This window comes from Cryptococcus neoformans, chromosome 10, assembly GCF_000149385.1.
Source record: "Cryptococcus neoformans var. neoformans B-3501A chromosome 10, whole genome shotgun sequence".
NCBI lineage: Eukaryota > Fungi > Basidiomycota > Tremellomycetes > Tremellales > Cryptococcaceae > Cryptococcus > Cryptococcus deneoformans.
The window spans coordinates 632,138-643,967 of record NC_009186.1 but is presented as its reverse complement, the minus strand read 5'-3'; the positions used below and the strand labels follow the sequence as shown (position 1 = coordinate 643,967).

General features: G+C 48.2%; 4 protein-coding genes across 4 annotated transcripts in view; 2 read left to right on the top strand and 2 right to left on the bottom strand.

Annotated features, from left to right (window-relative positions):
- Positions 1-2,138: 2,138 nt before the first annotated feature.
- CNBJ1940 (hypothetical protein) lies at positions 2,139-3,998 on the top strand (the record flags this gene model as incomplete). Its single annotated transcript, XM_768106.1, has 3 exons — positions 2,139-2,306; positions 2,359-2,458; positions 2,506-3,998. The coding sequence occupies 3 exons, from the start codon at positions 2,139-2,141 to the stop codon at positions 3,996-3,998; spliced, it is 1,761 nt and encodes a 586-aa protein (XP_773199.1).
- Positions 3,999-4,225: 227 nt separating this feature from the next.
- Positions 4,226-8,373, bottom strand: CNBJ1930 (hypothetical protein; the record flags this gene model as incomplete). Its single annotated transcript, XM_768105.1, has 20 exons — positions 4,226-4,294; positions 4,349-4,386; positions 4,436-4,512; positions 4,572-4,729; positions 4,787-4,839; positions 4,888-4,983; positions 5,035-5,112; positions 5,164-5,223; positions 5,276-5,353; positions 5,406-5,475; positions 5,525-5,550; positions 5,603-5,697; positions 5,748-5,963; positions 6,010-6,210; positions 6,260-6,340; positions 6,399-6,675; positions 6,724-7,546; positions 7,605-7,782; positions 7,833-7,938; positions 8,001-8,373. The coding sequence occupies 20 exons, from the start codon at positions 8,371-8,373 to the stop codon at positions 4,226-4,228; spliced, it is 3,153 nt and encodes a 1,050-aa protein (XP_773198.1).
- Positions 8,374-8,866: 493 nt separating this feature from the next.
- Positions 8,867-9,727, top strand: CNBJ1920 (hypothetical protein; the record flags this gene model as incomplete). The annotated part of the gene is made up of 2 exons (XM_768104.1): positions 8,867-9,391; positions 9,500-9,727. 2 exons carry the CDS (start codon positions 8,867-8,869, stop codon positions 9,725-9,727), a joined length of 753 nt encoding a protein of 250 aa, XP_773197.1.
- Positions 9,728-10,663: 936 nt separating this feature from the next.
- CNBJ1910 (hypothetical protein) overlaps positions 10,664-11,830 on the bottom strand; it is a gene marked incomplete at both ends in the record, with an annotated part of 3,048 nt that continues 1,881 nt past the window's right edge. Inside the window, 3 exons of the mRNA XM_768103.1 lie at positions 10,664-10,854; positions 10,914-11,057; positions 11,110-11,830. The exon at positions 11,110-11,830 is cut by the window's right edge and continues 92 nt beyond it. Coding sequence (XP_773196.1) covers positions 10,664-10,854; positions 10,914-11,057; positions 11,110-11,830 — 1,056 coding nt within the window. The remainder of the gene's footprint in view (positions 10,855-10,913; positions 11,058-11,109) is intronic.

Here is an 11,830-nt window from a genome sequence, read left to right as displayed (position 1 = left end):
CACCATACCGCATCCATTTTTATCATTGGACTCCTTTAAACAGACGCTCGCTGGTGTTATGCAGCTCCCGCACTTCCGCTCGACTTTACTCTGTATGTGCTGATGATGACTTAACAGGTACTGTTCATTTCTGCCACTTTCTAAATAGTTCAAGTTGTCCCCGCTGCTGGAATTCCAGATCTCTAAAGAGATGCCTCACGGCACCAACAGTACCGATTAACAGCATGCTTTTTTGGACAGTAAGCTTCATTCTTCTGTCTTCACTGTCATCTTTTCTGCTGTCACCGTTGACCAGTCGTTCTTCACCCAGATGACGTCTGGGAAGAAGATGATCTATGGGATGACAATCATGAATTCAATATGACGGTACAGTGAGAATTGGAAGAATATCAGTCCCAGAAATTAACCCCTATGACCGCCGCACCTAGTACAATCTCCATCGACCAAACCAACCACGGGGGAAGATTTCACGGACCTCCCACTCCTCATACATCTCCAAGCTTGCCAACATTCTCACCCCTCGGAAAATATCGCAGCGTCCGCCACCTTGCAAGTCAGCTTGTACCTCCAAGTCGTCGATGAGTTTGCAGCACTTGACAATACTAACCGAAGAAAAGGAAGTGAAGATGGAGGGTGGGATTGGCTGCCTAGCCGTACTGCGTCTTGAAGCGCAGGAAAAGCAAAGCTCAACATCCTCAGGAATCGCTGGTTCCACACCAATAGTAATTGTAGTTGGTATATGCATTGTTGCTGCGTGTCATGAAGGACTACCTCGCCGGTCTATCACCAGTGATGATAGGGCTCGTTCTCTGATTTTCTATCATTACAAAGGATACCTGACCTGCCATTGTGCACTCTCCGTTTGGCCCATCGACTCCTTACGGCACCGATACTACTATGGCAGATGCACATATCAATGTCTTGCCACTTCCTATTAGGGTCCCATTCGTCCTCTTCCTCAATCACCATCCTGTGTCATTTCTTCCCAATCATCATCCTGTGTCATTTCTTCCCAATCATCCATGATGACCCATCATCATCATGCCCCACATGCACAAGGAATACTACTTGCCCCCCCACCATGAAGACAAAAGTATCCCAGACTACTGGGAAAATGAATCTACCAAATACTTTAGTGATGGTTGGGGTTAGCCAGCTGAGTCGTCGACTGCTAACTTCGCCAGGGACTCTGAAACTGCAGGGAGGCTGACCACACTCATTGACTGGCTGGGCCAAGATTCTGAGCACAGAAGAAAGGGAGGTGGACGAGGAAAAGGAGAAAGCGGCTTCCTCAGCAGCTCTGGGTTTTTTTGCTTTTTTATCAAGTCAACAGCCGTCTCCGACTGAGACATCAACATCGGAAATGAATGTGCCTTTATCCGAACCAGTTGTATCTGGCCCCCCCACACCGGAACCCTTCACAGTGACGACATACCAATCGACATCGTCGCAATCAGAATGAACCAGCCACTACTGTAACACGCTTTGAAACTGCCACTAATACCTCGGAGACAGACACCCCGCCGGAGCCAACTTAACCCCTGGTCCCAGGGAACTTGTTACTGGTTCGACGACGACGGATACAGCATGCGCAGCAGCAGCCAGCACGACTGCTCCTCCCGATGTGGATCCATGGAAGCCGATACCTTTTACAATTAAAATAATCCCTCGAGATTCAGGAACTTTCTCAGCTAATTGTTACCCTAATGGTACTGATGCTCAAGAGCCTCATCCCTCGCGATGGCGGAGGAGGGGTTCACTGTAATCATCCTCGCGCCGCTCATTCGTTCAGCGGGCGTGCGGTGATAACAGAAGAAGTAAGCTTGAGGGAATATCCACTTAACCCAAGCGCCCCTATGAATATAATTCAGGGATCAAATTTGAATAGATTTGACCTTCTTTAATTCAGTTTAGCTATAAGAACACAGCGGCTATGAAATGTGATTTCGTTACATTTATTTTCTTCCTTCGCCGGCGCGGTCGTTCATCGGAGGCCGGCAGATAAAGGGAGGACCAGATAAGATAAGAGGTCCGGCAACTTGTTTTCGGCTGATTAAGAGTCAAAATGACTTTTATCGGAAAGTGAAGAAATATCGAAATCTCGTCCTATATTTTCATCACCACCATTAATCGCGACGATGCCTCCCAAAAGACCCCTTAAAAGACGCAGCGAAGACGAAGGCCGAAAACAGACAAAGCGCACAGGCAAAAACAAACGCGAGCAGACTTACGATACTTATGATGAAGCCTTGGACGGTGGAGTGGAGATGGAGGAGAAGGGCGAGAGGTATCGCGATGGCGACAAGGTGCGTATGAATCTTGGCCAAGATAAGGAGTGCAAGGTTTGATAGAGTATAGGCTCAAAGGTTCTACGAACGAGCTGTAGAACTTTATGCAAAGGCCTCAGAGCTTGAAGAGACTTACGACGCTACGTACAATCGGCAGGTCGAAAGCATCCGTCCGTTGATGAGATCAAGGCTAACGGTATATATGACAGTGCTCGAGCTCTCTACACCCTTGCTACCAACTTTCTCCTCCCTCCCTCTTCCCTTCCTCTCCTGCGCGAATCCATCACCCTTTACCAGCATGCCACTACCCTCAGCAATTCCCCCCTCTTGCTCATGGATGTCGCTTTCAATCTTGCACAGACGTTCACTACTTTGGCCGACATCATGGATGACTTGCGAACTGCTGACGATGCCGAGAAGGACGACGCAGTTTTAAAATTGCGAAATGATGCCAAGGTCACTCTAGCGGAGGTTATGGACGGTCAAGAAGCGTACCTTAGGACCGTCGCTGCTCAAGGCGGAGAGGATACAGAGGAAGCGGAAGAGGTTGTGGAGCAGATAGAAGGCGGAGCAGAAAATCAAAGTGTGGAAGTTGATGCGGAAGACAAAGAAGATGACGAAGGAGGCGGTAACACGTCGACTTGGGAGACTCATCTTCCCACGCCATCTACATATATAGACACCGTGCTTGCCCTTATCGATCTTCACCTATTATTATGGGAATCTACACCGACTCCTCAGCCGCCTACCGAAGAAGAGCAGATCGCAGTCCGTGTCATTCTTGACCGAGCTGCTTCCATTGCGCCCACTGGACGCCAGGCTGAACTCGACCTCGCTGAGATTAAGGTCCTTCTTGCTATGGACAGGATCATTTGGGACATGTATAAAGGAGAAGCCAATGCTGTATCTGGGATTGGAAACTCGTTGGATGGGGCTATAACTGCCATTGGTGCTGTTCTTACAAGTCTTGATTCTGTTCCTGCTGAGGATAGCACCGTCCGCCCAGAAATTCTCACAACATTGGCCGACACACACGTAACAATTGCAAATCGTCTCATATTTCTTAACATGCAGCTTCCCCCTGGTCCATCACCCCTTGCTCAGACCGCTTGGGCTCATTTGACCCAAGCTACAGCTCACTTAATCTCGGCTGTTGACTCGCCAACGGACGCGAACACCCCGAGGGAGTTTAAACCTTCAGTCTTCCTTTCTTTGTCGAAGGTTAGCTTGGCAAGGGCAAAACTGGCCTCAATCAATGATACTGCTCAGCGAAATGTTGTACAGCTGTTTGATAATGCCACAACGTATGCCAATCGCGCAGGCGAGACCCTTGGTTGGAGGTTCTTGCGACTGGGCCCAGCTCCACCCTCGGTGGGTGGAACACTCAGCATCGGTGGTGGTTCTATCGGTGGGAAAGATCTTCCTTACCCATCAGGATGGGATTCTGAGCTGCTTGGGCGAAACATAGCGCTGCAGCAGGTGCGCGTTTGTCTGTATGCTACTCGCACAGAGCTGTTGCCGGCTGAGTCGAAAGAGCAGTACCAAGAAGGCCTCAATAAAGTTCTAGAAAAGTTGGGCAAGGTGGAAGAGGGAGAAAGGAAAATCACTGGGAAGGATGTGGAGAGGTGGCTCGGCGAAATGGAGGACGAGGAGGATGCTTTTGGTGAGGTAGAGAAAGGATGGTGGACCGAAGTCACCGCGGGGCTGTAGCTCGTATGCCGTTCGATTGCAGTCACCATCATTTATTATGTATATCCAACTAGACATTTGCAAACTACGAGGTCAAGATCGTGCTTCCCGTCATATAATCTTGAATATGCATAAAACATGAAACTCTTGAGTGCCCGCAGTCCACTCACACAAAAGCTATACAAATGTCATATCTCACAAACGAATAAAAGATATCTGGTCCTACATATTTGGAACATCAACAATGATTACGACATATCGAATCCCGCTCCGGAGTTGATGGCCTGAAGAAGTTTAGCTCGCAAAGTCGCCTCAGTCTGGCATGATCAGGTTAGAGAACAAGCTTGCTCGGAAGTTTATTCGAAACGTACAGTATAGCCTGGCAATTTCAGAAGATTGAAACAGGCAGCTACGATTTATTAGCACGTCCACCACCTGCTCTTCATTCTGAGACTTACAGGCCGACGGCAATCTGTCCATGTCCCCTCCGTTAAACCGCACTCCAAATTGAGGGTTCAGCTGCGAAAATCCAAGTCTGATTACCACGGGTTCAGTCACCTTGTACATTTGACTTAAAACCGATGAAAAACTCACAGCGGCGGTCTAGAACAACTCGTGACAAAACGCAACAGGGCCCTCTTTTGCTCTTCCGTGAATCCTTGAACCACCTTCCAAAAAAGGGCTGGGGTGACATCATTCGGAAACCCATCGAAGTTGCAGTGAGCTTTGAGATCCTTGAGATCGATAGGTTTCTAGGATATATGACAGGCATCAACATTAATTTAACGAAGAAATTAAATGCGACTGACCTCTTCGCCTCCGATTAGTTGCTGGAGCTCTTGCTGGTCGAACATTCGCAGCCCTGTAGCTTATATGAGCACTGGATTGTACCACATGGTAATGAACCCACATTTTGCATCAAGAAGATCCGAGAGACCAATGAAAAAGGCTTTGCTTTGCGCTGCGATTTGTTTATCTAGCTTGTACTTACAGACATGTTGAATGTCTACATTGTCTGTTGGCAGGTATACAATAAGCGATAGATGTTTTTGCTCACATTCATGCCTGTTTTCTGCTGTGACAGGTATATCGGAGCCTCCAGGTACAAGGTCAATCTGTCTTTGGACACCGAATTCTAGTCAAGATGTTAACATCACAGTCTCTGTGAGTGCTGGTAGACACCCACCCTCAATGGTAGTGGAAAATGTCAGCGCCATATCCTCCGGCTTAGGATCGTTCTTCAAAACTACACGTGTACTGTCAACATGTGGTTCTGTGCTGGGGACATCGACACTGACTAATAAGGCCCTTGTAGAGATCTTTGTCTAAAGACGCGAGGTCGTCTAAATAAGATTGTCTTCCGAGCCATTTGGCCACTATCGCCAAATCGTAAGATCACTTCATCCTCAGGACAACGCAATTACCCACAGAAAAATGCAGCGAAGGTGACATCGACCAATATCCCGTCATAAATGGCTTTACCCAACACCTGACCAATCTAGATAGCTAATAAGTCCAAGTGCTCACACACTACCAAAGCAACTCACAAATCGATACCAACTCAGATTGTGGGCTAGTAGACTTGGTGTTAGCATAGCTGTTTTCAATGGTTATGTACTTCTTACACTCAGACGCATAAGAATGCGGATTTGGATAAAGCTCATTTTGATCGGTCACCAGCCACAGCCCTCGATTGCTGTCAAACACTTCCTTCGACAAACTGGCTCAACTCGTCAGCAATGTCCTTTTTCCATACAAATGATAACCTACATAGTTAAGAATTCTTTATACAACCCACCGCCATCTATGCCCGCCTCAGTGATTCCATACTGATCGACAAAAGTTATATCGACCCTCCCTTTCAAGGCTGGACCCAAGTTAGATAGTTCGTCAAACCCGTCCTGGGCTACATGGTCTCTTCTGATTTTGGCAGAGGATCTGAACATTCTACCGTGGTATTCGATGCCGAGTTTTGCCTTGTCCGCCCTACTCGACTTGTTAAGCAGTTTCCAATGTGCAGAACAACACTTACTCGATGAACATCTGGAAAACTTGCACTCTGGTTTCGAAGGGGACAGCCATGGGTAAGTTGTTCAGTAGGCCCAGTCTTGGAGAGATGTATGCCATTTGACGCTTGCTATATCTATGCCGCGCCCGAGCCCAGCGGGGCAAAGTATCAGAGGTGACGTCTCTTTCTTCATCGTTCAGACCAGAAAGCTCAGCATCTTCATAGCTGATGAATCCTTCGTCAGCCGCGAACGATCTTTGATGGCAAAACATACACAGCTGCTTCGACGAAGCCCTGCATGTCCATTTGGGTTTTCATGACCCAGAAATCGGACCTGGCGAACTGTCGTCTCGCACTGCGAGCACACAAATGAGCTTCCTTTCCTACGTCGAATAAAATAGAATCAGACTTACTTTCTTTCAACAACGCGAGTGACTCCCTTGGTAAACAATGCTCTCGCCTCTTCGTTCCCTCTCCTGTCCCTTCCTTTACCATTCGGAGCTCCTCCAGGAGATGAGACTCCACTGATGTAACCCCAGTAGGCAAGATCCCTCCAGATAGCTGCGAGTTGCAATACTTCGTCTGTGTTGAAGGGGTTGCGATCAGGGGAGAAAAATTCATCATCGGGCGTGAGGAGAAGATAGTGGCAGTACATGTGAGTCAACAGAAGGAGGCATGGGGCGACAGGATCTGGGTCACTAGTCAATATCCTTTCCTATAGAACGTGTTGTAACTCACTGTCTGAGAATTGTTCCCAAGCAGAACGATCCTCAGTACCTTCCCATTTGCCTCTTACACCTTCTCTCCAGATGCTTTTCAGCAACGCCAGTCCCCTTTTCCCGTCTACAAGGGAATCTAATACAGCCTCCCACTTCGGACTGCCCCGATAAGCGCTCAGCATCCCTAAAAAAAAGGAAGAGAAATCGATCAGAAGAGTTGCGGGTGCACCCCTTGGAAGGGAAAGGATATACTGTGTCAAAATCGAGATGTGAGACGCAGTTGATAAAAGCACGAGCTTTGAGCAAATCGTCAGGGGAAGCGGGATTCTTCGAGGACGGGGTGGTTTACGCGAAGGCATAACAACCGTGTCATCAGGTATCTCATCATCACTGTCTTCCACGATTGGCTCCATGATTACGTCCTCATCTTGTGTGCTCCCCTCAATCCATTTCCCCCAGCCATCATGCATTTGGCTTAGAACAGCTCCAACGACGCTCATCCAAGCGGCTGCACCATGAATACCGCTCCGAGAAAGCAGCTGGCCAGATATGCCAAATGTCACGAGATTAGCGAGGAAGTAAGTCTTGCCCAGTTCATCCGACAGTCGACCTTCGGTCAAAATCTGGGGGTTTTGTGATGCAAACGGGATCACAATGTCGAAAATATGGAAGTTGGCAGATAAATATGTCAAAGCTTGTAAGGGTAACGAAGAGGGAAGATTGGGAATAGCAAAGAGTTGGTTGACCATTGGTGCGAGGACGGGAGCGAGTTGAGAAGGAGAAGCTGCCGACAGCGGGGAAGCAAGAAGCCTGATGATGGGTGAGATGGACGGATGTTTCTTCTTAGGTAACTTCGTAAAATCAGTCTTTATCAACATGGAGATAGATGAGTCAACTCACGCTTGCTGATATCAATTTCGACAGGATGGACACGAGTTTGTCGACCCATTGGTTATTTAGAATAGCTTCTAGCCATTCATATCGAGCGGTGTCGGCCAGCTGTGCTGGGAATCCGGTGTAAGAGGAAGGGTCGGCAATTGCCTCCAGCCCGGATAATATAGAAGGAACATGTACAGTGCTGGCATAATAATAAGCTCGAGGACGATATGATAATTGAAATATACTCACGTTGGATTGCAATCTACTACATGCAATAGCCTTATGCTAAGCAGACCCAGTATCCGACCCCACCCGGGGTCGCGATTTAATGGTTCAACGAGATTCGGTCTTCCATCTAGGACAAATGCAGCGTTAGCTGAGCTATCGCAACTGGATATAAAAAGAAACGTGACAGACCTTTTACCTGGAGACCAAGATCGCACCAATTGGCTGACACGATCTGTTTTCGATCTGTGTCCTTTTTGTTTTTGGCATCTCTCAACAACACCACCATCTCTCTCCCCCCCTTTTCAACATTGAGCCCTCCTTCTATTCCCAGGCTCCTCTCCAGATCATCCAATATCCTTTCTCTGAAGTCCCGTGCCACCTTCCTTCCTCTCCATACTTTTTGTATTTCGATAGCCGCCAATTCTTGATGACGCTTTTCTTCTCGAGCGAGTCGTTCTGCCCGGACAGAGCTTAGTAAGTCCGACGAACTTGTGGACGTGCTGGTTGAGAGGTTGACATTGTTGCTCTTCGAATTGGACAAAAGGAAGGCTGGGTCGAACATTTTACGCCCTGGGCTGTCTGTTTGTCAGAAACTTTGTAGTCTGTCAGTAATAGATATAGAAGATGAACAGTTCGCAGAAGACCGACGACACATCATCACCATCCCCCACCGTCACATCGATCAGCTCTCGGCGGCAAATAACAATCGCTTTGTATCTTCCACGTCATGACATTATAACCCATAGATCTACTGGTACCTACGGAAAAGAATGTACCCCCCCACCCTTTTGATCCCGCGGCGCGTTTTTGACTATACCCCATAAATATGATTTTGAATTGTTCATGGACTTATAACTGTCCGTTTTTTTCGATCACGGCACCCTAGGTCACCCTTACTACCAAGCGGACTATTGTGGAAGCCCACAAAAGTGGGAAATCATTCAGCAATCTTGCAAAAAAAATATAAGCGTCCCAAATATACAATCAAGCGCTGGTGTCGAGAGTATGCGCACCGTGGACACACTTATCCGCTTCCAATCTCTGGAAGGCCAAAGATGTTGGACCAGGGACAAGTAAGGAATCTTTTGAGGGACTTTGTTCGCACTCCCCGTGAACCCTGGAGCGTCCACGCGAAGAGATACAATGTCAACGTGACAACTATCGTCAAGGTGGCTCATGAGCATGGGTTTTACCGCAGAATTATGAGGCGCAAGCCTTATCTTTCGCCCAAAACCATAGCTAAGAGGAAAGAGTGGGCAAGGAACAACGTGAAGAGGGACTGGCGGGACGTTGTTAAATGTGCATTGGAGCTGGGGGGAGGAATTACGAGGCGGCCAAGGACTACCCGACACGTAGGCGAAGCGTACGCTCCGCAACACATCCTGCCAACCTTCCATTCTGGTCGACAGAGCCTGATGGTTTGGGGAGCGATTAGCTACTACCAAAAATTCCCTCTTTTACGCCTTCCTCTGGCTCCATCGACGATCAAAAATGGTGTCAGGACCAAGGCCGAGTCCCTCAACGGACCCAGGTACACCGAGATGGTGATGTCGTTTGAGATAGGAGAGCAGTTTTGGGTTGTCAGGTGAGTTCCCGTACTGCACGCAGAAAAATTAAAGCGTTTGTTCGGAATCGGTTGTTATCCATCAGAGGGCACCGCGGCCAGATGGACAACTCGGGTAATTAAGGCCATCCTGGCGTTGGAGCGAAACAATGTACACTGGCCAGATGAAAATGAGAGGAAGGCTATAGACAGGCGCTTTGAAGAGGAGGAGGACATTCCTGATGGATGTGTGGGGATTATCGACGGGTTTCATGTTCCCTTCGCTTACAAGCCTGCTCGCCATAATGCGGTCGATTTCTTTTCATACAAAGGGCGTTACGGCTTCAGCACCCAGGAATTTGCGACCATATGAAGAGGATTCGGTACTTCCAGTACGGTTATCCTGCTTCTGCTCACGATGCTCGGATCTTCAAGAACTGTTCTCTCTTTGAAGTGGCTAATGCCGACGCTCAGAGGAACAGTGAAGCCATGCTGCAAGGCCGACCTCGACAATTTGGTTAATCCGCCATCATATCAGCGCTCATGAGGATACCAAAAAAGAAAGACATTGACTTTGAGAGCAACACCTTGGAACTGTTGACTGTCGCAGCCATTGTCAGCAGTAAGGTACTGTAGACACTTTCTCGACCAAAAATCCTTCTTCTCATGACCGGTTTTCCAGTTATGAAAGTTGGGGAGCCTTTCATTCTCAGGAAGAATGGTTGACAACCATAACAGTACAGCAACGTGCTCCTCTGCGGCCGAGACGCCATCGTTGTTGGTATCTGTCGCCCATTGCTTGTTGGAGTTTCGCTGCTTCTTCTGGATCGCATTGGGGACTTGATCAGTGTCTTCATTCTGTCTTGTAGGGGGATGATTGGTGATTGTTGAGATGAACGGAGTCTGAGGTAAGAACAAGTCAAGAGCAGTATGTGTGAGATTAGCAAGAATGAAAAGGCCACCTTCATTCAACGGTCGGTCTTACCGGTCAATTATTGTTATGCATACTAACGCCATCGCTATTTCAGCATTCTGTGCTTTTTATTCACGACATACATTGATCAGTACAAATAGACATAACGATAAGGCTGGCACATCTTAGCATATCTCGTTACTAACCGTCGTTCAAGTCATTATGTGTCCTAAAATATTATCGTAACGTTCAAATGATGAGAAGTGATATACTCTCAAGTCCGTCATTCAGGCAATTCCCTGATATATTACAGCTGAGCTCATGTACAGTTTCCGACGTCTAAACACTCTCGCTTCTTACCGCTCATGATTGGGATTTGGAGCGATGCTTGGTAGGTTAAGTAGGTATCCTTCCAGCTACTAACCTGGCACCATTCTCCACCACCCCTAACATATGCGCTGGTAGGAATCCTTCACCAACGCCCGCTACACTTGCTAGGGTGTTCATCTGTTGGAAAAGCTTATAATCTCTCGGGTGTAAACCAGCAGCTGAAGGACCGAGGAGGTGAGGGCCTGCAATTACACCGACTGTACCCCGGCAATGTCAGGTCTTGGTAGAACTGGGAGAGGATACGCGAAACACATACAAGCAAATACAGCAACAGCAAACACAGCAAACCTCCCGAGAGTATCTCTGGAATCATTCGTACCGTGAAAGAAAAACTGGACAATACCACCTGTCGCCTGGTCCGTTGTCCAAGAATGTCTCTTATGACGGCGCCGGACAGGCCCTGGTGAGATGTCAATATTTCATCGCATCTCATGTCCAAAGGCGGGACTTACCTCCTCCATTCTTGGCCCTCTCCAGCTTCTTCATTTTAACCTCATCCTCTAAGATTGTACACCTGACACCCAAGGCATCCACCAATGCCTCATACTCCTCTTCTTCCGCGATAGTCTCTCCAGATTCGGAAAGTCCTTCCAAATGCTTATGATCTCGTGGATGAGCCCGTTGCAAAATCTGATCAGAATTGATGGGAGGGGGCTCGACCGTATAAGCCGGTGGCTCTGAAGAAATTGTTTCGTGAAGAGCAGAATCTGTCGCTGCGCTGGCATCGATATATTCACGTATGCCTTTCTCGATGCGGACAGCAGGGTCTTGTGAAGGTGAGCCCGCAGATTGAGCAGATCTCCCACCAACCTTCCTTGTGCGCTGTGTCGTGACAATCGTCTCCACGAAACCATCCTCCACTTCTTCCTCTTCCACGCGTTCGACTGCCACCAGCCTTCTCCCCAATTCGTCCCCTAGATTACGAGAGATAGTACCTCCCACTGAACTCGCTGCAGCACTGCCAGTGCCTCGGCCTGTCCCACCACCAGCCAATGCAGCCGCAGCACGAGCTTCATCTAAGTCGAAACGCATACGGTCGATCGTTTCTTTGAGAGCCAGGTTCTCTTGCTTTTGCACTTGAAGATGAGATTCGGCTTGGCGAGCTCGAGAAAGGTCAGCTTCAAGGCGCTTGACCTCATCCTCTAGGGCTCGTATTTCTTGAGTGAGTTTTTC